General features: G+C 56.5%; 1 protein-coding gene across 1 annotated transcript; it reads left to right on the plus strand.

Annotated features, from left to right (window-relative positions):
- Window positions 1-1,333: 1,333 nt before the first annotated feature.
- Window positions 1,334-3,478, plus strand: LRRN2 (leucine rich repeat neuronal 2). Its single transcript, XM_068419432.1, has one exon. It carries the CDS (start codon window positions 1,334-1,336, stop codon window positions 3,476-3,478), a length of 2,145 nt encoding a protein of 714 aa, XP_068275533.1.
- The last annotated feature ends 7,773 nt before the right edge of the window (window positions 3,479-11,251 follow it).

Consider the following 11,251-nt stretch of genomic DNA (forward strand, 5'->3'; position numbering starts at 1 on the left):
GATAAAATAGAGCTGCGTGGAGAGAAACTTTCTGCTCTCACTCTTGCAGCTTTTTAATGGTTTTCCTGCTGTGTCAGAGTCTTTTAAGATGGGGAGAAGCTTTGGGGCTTGGTTTGATTTGTGTCAGCGTGGGGCAGGAGGGCTGTAGCAAATCACAAAATCAAAGGTGGGGTGGTGGGAGGCTCCGGCTCCTCCGAACCCCGCGGCCGGCCGGGGAGAGGGGCAGGGAGGTGCCGGGGGGCTCGTGCCCACCCCAGCCCCTCGCCGAACACCCCACCGAGGAACCCCGACCCTTATTCCCCATAAAGGGTGCAAGGCGAGGAGCTGAGGCCAAGGTCACACCCAGCATGGAGGGGGTCAAGGGGCTTCTGCATTCCCCCAGGAGCTTCTAATGAGCCCAATCAGGGTTTCCTGCCCCCAGGAAATTGCCCCCACCCTGAGCCAGTGCTTTAAAAGGAGCTGGGAGGGATCTGGGGGGCTTTGTCCTGGAGGGGAGTATCATCAGCTCCATTAAACCCTGAGGCCCAAGCTTGGGCAGAGGTGGGTGTTCTCGCTGCTCTGCTGGTGTAGAAGGAAAAGGGCTGAGATGGGTCTGGGATAACCCATCCCTGAGCAAAGCAAACGGCTCTGAGCCCGCGGTCCCTGTGCTGCTCCAGGGCTCCTGCTGGAGATGCCAAGAGACAGGTCTGTGCTTAGGAGCATGTTTCCTCCATGAGCCCACCAAGGAAAAACACATCAGGGTCTGCAAATAGGGCTGGGAGCTCCTGGATGTGGGTGCTCGGTGCTGGGGGGGACAAGGGGCAGAAAGCAGAGTCCTGAGAGCCCACGGGAAAGCTGCCCCCATAGAGACTTTCTCTTCCCAGCACCTGCAGCCCTGGCTCTGCTCAGGGAAAAGCCTTTGGTCCACGGGCTGCTGGTGGCCTTGGGCAGAGCATCTGTGGGCTAATTATACCGAAAACCTCTTGGGATGGGAGGGCACAGTTAATGCCATGGATATAAAGCAGATTAAATGGACACATCAGTCTGTCCTGAAGCTGACACACTTGGCCATCATGTGTGTGGTCTCTTCTAACATGACTTTTTCTCTTTCAGGAATGACCTTGAGGAGGAACCCGAAAGATGCAGCCAAGTGCAAAAATGAATCACTTGGGGAGGAAGAAAAGGCAAAGCTGTGACTGAAGGCACCAGCCCTGGTCACGGGTGTTATGTGCTCTCGGTGGGGACCCGGCAGGGCAGCTGGCAGCAGGGGCTGATCGGTGCCAGGGGCTCGCATGGAGCATCTCCTCCCACGGATGCTGTCCCCACTCGACTGTCGCCCCATGCCCCGCTCTGGATGCCCCCCATGAGCCTTTCCTGCCTGGGAGGAAGCCAGTCCCACCAGCCGAAAATGAAACGCTTCCAAACCAGCTCGCTTCTGCTCTGCGTGGTGGCCGCCACCGCCATCCCCATCGTGCCCTGGAAGGTCAAATGCCCACCGCAGTGCGTCTGCCAGATCAGGCCGTGGTACACCCCCCGCTCCGTGTACCGGGAGGCTGCCACGGTGGACTGCAATGACCTGTTCATCTCCGCCGTGCCCGAAGACCTGCCAGAGGGGACCCAGACCCTGCTCTTGCAAAGCAACAATATCGCCAGGCTGGAGCAGAGTGAGCTGGACTATCTCAGAAACCTCTCGGAGCTGGACCTGTCGCAGAACAGCTTCTCCGATGTCTGGGACTTTGGCCTGAAGAGCATGCCCCAGCTGCTCAGCTTGCACCTGGAGGAGAACCAGCTGTCTGAGCTGCCCGACGGCAGCTTCCCCGGGCTGGGCAACCTGCAGGAGCTCTACCTGAACCACAACCAGCTCCACAGGATCGCTCCCCGCGCCTTCTCTGGCCTCAGCAGCCTGCTGCGCCTCCACCTCAACTCCAACCTGCTGAGGACGGTCGACAGCCGCTGGTTCCAGATGCTCCCCAGCCTCGAGATCCTCATGATCGGAGGCAACAGGGTGGATGCGATCTTGGATATGAATTTTAGGCCCCTGTCGAACCTGCGGAGCTTGGTTTTGGCTGGGATGCACCTGAGGGAGATCTCGGACTATGCGCTGGAAGGGCTGCGGAGCCTGGAGAGCCTCTCCTTCTATGACAACAAGCTCATGAATGTCCCCAAGCGGGCGCTGCAGCAAGTTCCTGGCCTTAAGTTCTTGGATCTGAACAAAAACCCATTGCAGAGGGTCAGGCAAAGCGACTTCACAAACATGCTGCACCTCAAAGAGCTGGGGCTCAACAACATGGAGGAGCTGGTGTCCATAGACAAGTTTGCCTTGATCAACCTCCCCGAGCTGACCAAGCTAGACGTGACCAACAACCCTAAGCTGTCCTTTATCCACCCCAACGCGTTTCACCACCTTCCCCAACTGGAAACCCTCATGCTCAACAACAACGCCCTAAGTGCCTTGCATAAGCAGACGGTCGAGTCCCTGCCCAACCTGCAGGAGATCAGCTTCCACAGCAACCCCATCCGCTGCGACTGCGTCATCCGCTGGGTCAACAGCACGGAGAACCACATCCGCTTCATCGAACCCCAGTCCACGCTGTGCGCCGAGCCCCCCGACCTCAAGAGGAGGCACATTCGGGATGTCCCCTTCCGGGAGATGACGGACCGGTGCCTGCCTCTCATCTCCACCAAGAGCTTCCCCTCCCACTTAGAGGTGGCAGACGGTGACAATGTCTCCTTGCATTGCCGAGCTCTGGCAGAGCCAGACCCAGAGATCTACTGGGTCATCCCTTCAGGGGTGAAGCTGATCCCCTACACGGAAGATGGGCGGTACAAGGTGCACCCCGAAGGGACACTGGAGATTCATGGGATCTTGGCTCGGGAGGCTGGGCTGTACACCTGCGTGGCTCACAACCTCCTTGGGGCAGACACCAAGAGCGTCAGCGTGGTGGTCAACCACTCCTTTCCGCTCAGTGAGGACAGCCTGGAGCTGGTGGTGGCAGATGTCCAGGCCTATCACATCCTGGTTGCCTGGAAGCCTCATCTCAACACCGTCTCCTCCAACCTCACCTGGTCCAACTTCTTGCTTAGCTCCAACTTGGACACGACCAATGTGGCCCGGATTCCCATGGGGACCCACATGTACAACATCACCCGGCTCCACCAGAACACGGACTACTGGGCTTGCCTCCACGTGGCCTTTGTAGACTTGCAGGCCAAGGTGGCTTGTGTGAACGCCAGGACTAAAGAGGCTGCCCATGGCTACCAGCTCCTGGAGGGCAGGCAGAGCCTCCTGACGGTGCTGGTCCTCTGCCTCCTGCTTCTCACCGCCAGCCTCGTAGCTCGCTATGGTGTCAGGGCAGAGCCCAGGAGGGCCGGGGAGCTGCTCTGGGGTGCCACGGCCGTGCGTGTGGTCTATCCCCCCCTTGCCCAGCCCTGGGCTCGGGGGCAGCATGGGGGGCAGCTCCTGGCCGTGGAGGTGCAAGCAGCCCCCCTGGACTGCTGAAGGCTGACCGTGGGGTGGGGTGGTTTGGGGTGGGGAGGGAGAAACTATTTTTTACCAAAAAAAAATAACTAAACTACAAAACTGGACAGAAAAAAAAGGAATTTCATGGACTTGACCACGAGTCAAAGCGGTGCGTGGCAGATGGAGAGGAGCAGAGCTGGCCACGGGGCTTGCAGAGCCTCTTCACGGTCCTGGCAGGGTCTGGACCCATGTGTAGTGTCTGGATGGGTGTGTGGCTCCCAAAAGCACCCACCGGGCAGCCGGGAGGGCTCAGAGGGGCCCGAGCCCAAGGGGGACGATGCCTCGAGCAATTGAAGAGCCATACAGATGATCAGCAGATCTCTCCTTCCCCACGTGCCCCTGGCACCACGAGACACCCCAGTGGTGTCAGCTCCTTTGCTGGATGGTCCCTGGTTTGGAAATATAAAAAAAAAGGCCTTGCCCTTTGGGATACGTGTCCTTTTGTGGGGTGGGGTTTTTTTTTTTGAGCACTCAGATAATCAGCCACAAACCCACCCCCAGCACCTTCCCACCGCCCCGTTTGCTCGCTGCTGTTGGATAGAGGGAGGCGGAGGGGGAAGAAGAGGACTTTGGGGGAAAAGAAACTGAAATTACGATGGTGACACATCTCTTAGTTGGCATCCCTGCAGGGCTGGCCAGCTTCTGCTGGGGTTGACTGGATCCTGCAAGTGTGATCTCAAGGGTATTTTGTAAACTTTTGTGGGTAATGTTAAAGGAAAAAAAAAAAAAAAGAGGAGAAATGGGAAGAAAAGTCGGGGTGGGGGGAATGAAGTTCTTGCTTTTCTGTTTTTGTATTAAAAAAGGAAAAAAGGAAAGTGTTTGGACAGTGGTGTGCAGCTGGAGGGCTGTGGGGTGGGAGTCCCTTGCTTTGGGTGCAGGGGGGCCGGGGGCTCTCCGGGACCGTCCTTGGGTGACACCAGCCCCGCACGCACCCCGTGCATTGCTGTGAAGGGGAGGACACAAAACCTGCGCTGTCACTGCTGCTTTCTCAGATAGTTCATTAAAATCACAAGGGAAAGGGAGCGGTGGGGGGCACCAGCCCCCGGGTTGTGCCAAACCAAGGGACTCCGCAAACCCAAAGCAGCGAGGCCGCGCTGATGCTGCCGGAGATCTCCCCCTCCCTGGTTAACATGACCAAGCCTTTGCCTGGGCCTAAACCTGACCCCTGCTTGTCAGCGGTGAGGATTTTGGGGTTGGTTTAGCTGCAGTCCTGAACAAAACGTGCCTTTACCAACACACACGCAGCCCCAAGAGACCCTGGTGCAGCCCGTGGGGTGGGTGTGGGTGCGTCCAGAGCCCAGCTGGCCCCTCGCCTGGGGGTCCTTCCGTGGGAAAGCCCCGGAAAAAACACCCCAGGCAGCCCTGGGGGGCTGATGGGTGTCATGGGGTGCAGGTACCCCAGGAGGTTGTGTCTCTGCGTGGACGTGGTGCACGCTTGGGTGAAGCTGGTTGTGCCGGCGCAGTCACTGCGTGCACGGGGCGTCGAAGGGACCAGAAATCCTCGACACAGTCAAAAGCTGTTTGAGCTCCTCATTCATCTTCCAGCCAAGGTGAGAGGGTTCCCCGCGGGATAAGCTCCACGCTCAGCCAGGCACCAAAACAGCTCCTGTGCCTTCGCCGGGTGATTGTTTCGGAGGATGATGGCTCTCCACGGCCCCATCACACCATCACGGCTCACCAGAGCACTTCAGCACGTGCTCAGGACCCAGCGAGATCTCCAGGTGCCCTAAGCACAAGCTGCCAGTTAAGTGCAGGCTTAAATACTTCGCTGAGAGTCAGGATCCACTTTGAATATTCAGCTGCAGAGCTCCAGCCCCGCGACTGTCAGTGTTTGCAGGCTCAGGGCTTGAAACAGCCTTCCTCTGCCTTTTGTACAGCAGGGAAACGTAAATGCAAAATATATTCCCTGTGGTTCAGCTAAATCGCTGCTGGAACACGTGGAAATAGTTGCTGAGGAGTTTCCCCGGTGTAAACACGGCCCTGATTTACTCCCGCTCGTCCCTGCGATGCGCGGGCTGAGCCCTGGGCAGCGCCTGCACCTCCCGTCCCCTCCGCTGCCCGAAACCCATCACCAGCTCCCAAACAAAGCAAGGCCCGAGCCCCTCGAAGGCTGGAATTTTGTAGGTGTGGAGAAAAAGCCTCTTTGATCACGGTTATGGTGGCTGCCGCTGGGACAGGAGGCGAAGGTTCAGCCGCTGCCGGGATTGTCTGCTCGCATCTAAAGGCGATGCCTGCGAACCAGAGATTAAAATGCAAGATACAGGCAATTAATTTGATTTCCTTTGAAACCGGAGCAGCCCGAGGAGCTCTGTGCATCGCATTCAGAGGCACCCATCGCTGCAGGACTTGCTTCCCAGTGGGTCCCCCCACACCCAGTGCCCCCGGGTGGGTGCTGCAGCGTGGGAGGGGGGTGGCAAAATCCCTTCCCCCTGCCCCAAAACAGGAGCTTTGCTGTGAACCGCTCCTATCCCCCTCCCTTCCTCCGAGGACACCAGCTGGGAGCACCGTAGGTGCCTCATCCACTATTTATTGTTGTTGTTATTTATTATTAAAGCCCCAACGAGCTTTTCCTGGGCACGGCGCTGGAGGAAACGCTCCATCAACCATCCCCTGTGCCCAAGCCTGGACGGGGCACGTGGAGCTGGAGCAGCTGCAGGCAGAGCCCCACCAGCACCATCCCCTGTCTGTCATCCAGGGGGACAAAGTCCTGTCTGCTGAGCCCCTTCCTCCTGCGGAGCCCACAGCCAAGGCAGGCGGGTGACCTGGGGCCAGCCCTCGCTGGAGGGGGCAGGGGAGAGCCCAGCGCCTTGGACCAGCCCCGCAGCACTTTCACCCTCATCAGGAGGCATCGGCCCAAAAATGAACTTTGCTGGGTGAATTATAGCGACCACGAAGTCTTACAGGGCTCGTGGTCGGGACTTACAGCTCGTCCCCTGCCTGGAGGGTGGGTTCTGCACTGGGGGAGGCTTTGTGGGTGCACACGAGGGTTATTTTGGGGGCCAGGCAGGGGGGACGGGGCTTTTTAGGCACAGCAAAATCTAATTGAACCTTAAGTTCCCTTTAGGGGGGAGCAGAACCCCAGGTGCCGAGGCAGGGTCGCTCTGCGGGGTCTCATCTCCCAGCCCTGAGAGCAAGGACATGGAGGGGTCAGAGATGCTTCGGAAAGGGGGAAAGGAGTGTCCGACCCGGGATGCTCTTGACCAGAGGGCTCTTTAGTCTGCACCCGACATCACTCCTGGCTGCTGCCAGCCCCGCCACTCATAAACCACTCTTCCTTAGCTGCTTGTCAGGTTTAATTTCTCCTTTTTTTTTTTTTAATTACCTTCACTTTGAGGAGAGCAGTAAAAGTCCTCACTCCTCCTTCTGCCCTCTACCCCCCCTCCTCCTCCTCTTTCTCAGTGCAAACAGCATCGTGGATCTCACACGCAACTGAGCTGCTCTCAACGAAGCCAACCGAGAACATTGTGTGCCAGGCTCTATTTTAAGCACCTAATAAACCAGTTTTTGGAGTGGCTCCATCATTGTGTCCTTCTTTTGCAGAGGGCCCCACGGTGGAGATGCCCCATTGTCAGCACCCATCGCTGGCTACCAGGTTGGCTACCGGGCTGGCTGTCTCCCTGCCTGCACCAAAGGCTTTCAGGCTCTGGGAGGAGAGCAACAGGCACGTATTTATTAGTTTGTTAGAGAAGCAAAGCAGCCTCCCCTCCTCTCTCCAGCACTTCCTCAAAAACAACTTAAATTAAACCCCCCGCCCTCCCTGGGAAGTGTCAGCCGTGTTATCCATATGCATGATGCCGTTAGGATGAAGCAGGTGCAGCTTTCAAAACCTTTAGGAAAATCTACCTGTCAATCTCCACGGCAAGCAGCTCTCCTTCCAAACACTTCGTCACTTCTCCCCCTCCCTCCTTTACCGCTGATCTACAGGTGGGGAAACTGAGGCAGGGAGCTGCTTAGGGACTTATGGTCCCTTTTCCCCTTCCAAGCACACGCTGGGGTCAGGAGACAAGCACTCCTTTGGCCTTTCCATCCAGAAGTCACCAACAAAAGGAGGAAGAAGCGAAGGCAGGAGGCACAGAGAACTGATTGCAGCTCATTTATCTCCCGTTGCCTTTCCCAGCCCTTCAGAGCTGAAGCAGCTCCTGGCCCCTGCTAGGTCAGCCCGGCCAGCCCCGGTGAATGCATTCAGCTGTGTTCAAGTGGGCAATCGAGGCTGAAATCAGGCTGATGGGAAGCAGCGGGGCAGGAGGGGCGGCACAGGGTCAGTTCGGAGATGTCTGAGGCTACAAAAGCACTGACTTTTCTGTCCCAGCTCTGGCTGGCTGCTCACAGCTCTCCCTGTCCCTCTCTGCATCCCCAGCTCCCTTCGTCCCACAACTCGGGGGGTCTCTGGAGGAGTGAGGACTTGGGGATGTGCAGCAGTGTTGCAGGAGACATGAGTGGTGCCACTGGACCGTGGATGCTGCAGGTCCTGGTGAGAGATGGGTGCTCGCTGCTGGCCACCAGCTCTGCTCGTGCTGCCTGGGCGGCACTTTGGGGTGTTTGGGGTCTGACCCCATGGCAAGGGAGGGTGCGGGGGGGGGCCGTGGCCATCCCAGGGCAAGGGGCAGAGCACCCTGCTCCCACCCTGGGGTCTGCTCCCAGGGGGATGCGTGGGGCACCCCTGGTACCCTCACTGCTCCTGAGTTGTCCTGGAACCTTATTACATCTTAATTAAGTAGGGGAAGAATTGATTTTGGATCTGCATGTGGCTAAATGGGAAGAGAGTAGGGGAAAGGCAGGCAGGGCTTGTGCTGATGGGGGATGAATATTAATAGGGAGTAACAAGCCAGAGCCCAGCTCAGTGGTGGCAGGAGCAGGAGGCGAGTGCCAGAGCCGGTGGGGTTGTTGTGGGGCAAGCAGAGCCAGAGGTTGTGGTGGGGGGGGCTCTGCCCAGGGCTGGAGGAAGCCCCGAGGAATGTGAGGTTTTGGCAGGGACTCAGCTGTGTCAGCAAGAGATGGGGAGATGTGGAGGGGGGCAAAATCCCCCCCCTCTGCAATGAGAGTCAGCGAAAATGGTTAAAAGCAAGAGCAAAAATAACCAAATATAAAGGGGGGGGTCGGCACTGCTACCCACGTATCGGGGTCCTGCGGAAAGCCTGCGGGGAGCTGGTGGTTTCCAGTGTGAATACCGAACAGCTTTGATCTTTGCCAACCCTTTCTAAATCTTGAGCGGTGTCTCGTAAATCTTTAATTACAAGAAAATTGCAACCTTAACAGTAAACACACAAACTGTGTTGATAAATATTTAAAATTGCCACAGCGACAGATCTGAGGGGATTAAGAAAAGATATATTGGAGAGACAGTTATTAAACACTAGATCCCAGTAAATGTTACCAAGCAGATAAATAATGCAGGTCCCCGACAGCCGCTTGGCTGCTGACAAGGGGGGGAAACGGCTGCTTTGGGGGGGGAGGCTGGGGATGCTGAGCTCCCAAAAAGCCCAGGGTGGTGGTGGGGGGGAAAAAGTAGGGAGTAAAAGCATTTTCTGTCCTGCTTGGAAATAAAATGCAGTGTGTGTTGTGGTAGTGCCCGGCAGCTGAGGAAGGGCCAGGAGCTGATGGGGTCTTGGCTCAGCAGCTCGCCTGCCGCTCTGTTCCTCCTGCTTGGCCCCCTCTGCTTCCCTCACCTTTTTCTGTAAGTTTCGAGGTCACCACCTAAATTTCCCTTATTAAATTTCCAGCTAGCATTAAAGATTTATTAGCTCACTAAAGGTAACTAGCAAAAAGTTCATTATTCCTAATAGCCTGGGCTTCGCTCGCGTGGAGGGAAGATGCTCGAAGCGTGAATTACCCCAGCAACCTTCCCAATAAAATATTGATCTAAAAAGTTGGTTAATTATAACTATTACAGCAGAGTGATGAGAAAGTCCCTGGTTTGCAGTAAGCTGCCCTCTCTGCCGTGCCCTGAGGATGGGTACTGGCTCTGCCTGGCAGATCCCCATCCTCTGTGTCTCAAACAGACCAGAGCTGTGGTGGGAGCAGTGCCTGACCCCCCAGCCCTGCCCAGTGCAGCCCAGCATCGCCGTGTCCCTGCCACAGGGCTGTCCCCAGCTGTCCCCACGCCATCCAGCATCCTGAGGGAAGCCAGAGCCTGGAGACCCCTCCAGACACACGTCTTTGCCCATCTTGGTCCTCCCACCCTGCTGCTTTTGGGCTCAGCCTTACAGGGATGAAGCCAGGCGCTGCTGGGTGAGCGTGTGTGGGCTGGTGGGTTTTAGATCTAATTTATGGTGTGCTCTGCTGAACTATGATAACGAAGCACTTAAAAATCTAACGAGGGGGGGCTGGTTTGTTGGCCTTGCAGAAGTGCTGATGCCCACCTAGTAAATCTTTAATTGAAAGTGGAAGGGAACTGGGAGGCTCATGAGTACAAACAGTAAATATTTAATTTGGGCACAGCGATTACAGAAACAAGGTTAAGGGGGGAGAAGACAGATAAAAGTGGCACCTATAGGACATTAAGTCCAGATAAAGTCACCAAGGAGATGATATAAATAAAATATCCCCTTCCAGCAAGGGCGGGCACCAGCTTGCTGCCCTGGCATCTGTAGGGCTGCACTTGAGCGATGCATTCTCTGTGCATTCAGCTGTTTTGGGGGGTTTTTTATAGTTTTAAGGCCTGACTGCAAGGTGTTGTGTTTCTAGGTATGAGCAGAAAGCACAGTTCTGCAAGCAAGGATCAGAGGTAAGGGTGCTTGCTCGGGATGAAATGATGATTTATAGCAAATACCACCCAGGGCTCCAAGGGCTGTGTCGGCGTGGGTTACAATCCGCTGCTAACAGCAGTAAGAGGAGGCTTGTAGCCAGTTAACCAGCTTGCTCACGCGTTCTTCTTTGTGATATTAAGGAGAACAAGGTTTCCAAAGCACAATAACAATAGGTAGCACTTGTAAGGCTGTTCCCACGCTCAAAGCAATATGCAAACATTTACATGCCATTTAAAGCATCTCATTAAATCACGCCGGTAGATAATCCTTCCTGATTTACTGCTGGCTGAACTAGAGGATGCTGCGCTCTGGGGATGTCTCTGGTGCTGTGAGGGGAAGCACAAGTCCTTGGTGGGCACCGGGGCTCTGCTCCTCTCTGAGGCAGAGCATCGCTGTCTCCTAAACACAGCTACATCTGTCTCCCTCCCTGCTGCTCCCCAGCCAGCCCCGTAAACCCAGAGGCAAACCAGGAAAGCCAAACCCCAACGATGGGACTCATGTCCCTCAGTGCAACCTATTTACACCAGCTGTGGAGGCTGCGTACGTACAGCCCAGAGGTAAGATGAGAGCAGCAAGGCAACTTCCAGCACCCCGCTCTGTGCCACGCAGGGCCAGCGGGTGCCCTCTAGTGAGCCGCCTGCCCGGGGAGCTCAGCAGAACGGGGCGCAGCGGGTGCACGCTGCCTTCCCCAGCCCTGCTTCCAGCCCAAGGCAAAGCAAACAGCGTTTAAAAACAGCTGGAGAAGGACTAAGCCACCGCCTGGCACTACCACAAGCAAACGACGGGGTGGCTGCCCCTCCTGGGCAGTGGCTACTGCTGCCGGTGGCCATGGGACTGGGAAACCAGCTTGAAAACAACACAAGCTGGCTCAGGAGATGATGCTTAATCCCTTCCCCTGCCACCACTCCTGCTGGCTTTTGCCAACACACAGGTTTGTGCTAGAGCCTCCCCTCCCAGCTGCCAGGCAGACCCATGCTGGGAGGGATGGGAGGCCTCCCCCTCCCTG

This window comes from Nyctibius grandis, chromosome 27, assembly GCF_013368605.1.
Source record: "Nyctibius grandis isolate bNycGra1 chromosome 27, bNycGra1.pri, whole genome shotgun sequence".
NCBI classification, from domain to species: domain Eukaryota; kingdom Metazoa; phylum Chordata; class Aves; order Nyctibiiformes; family Nyctibiidae; genus Nyctibius; species Nyctibius grandis.

Bases quoted from the DNA above. Each gene is read 5' to 3' on its own strand.
- LRRN2 (XM_068419432.1), top strand. From the start codon at position 1,334: ATGCCCCCCATGAGCCTTTCCTGCCTGGGAGGAAGCCAGTCCCACCAG.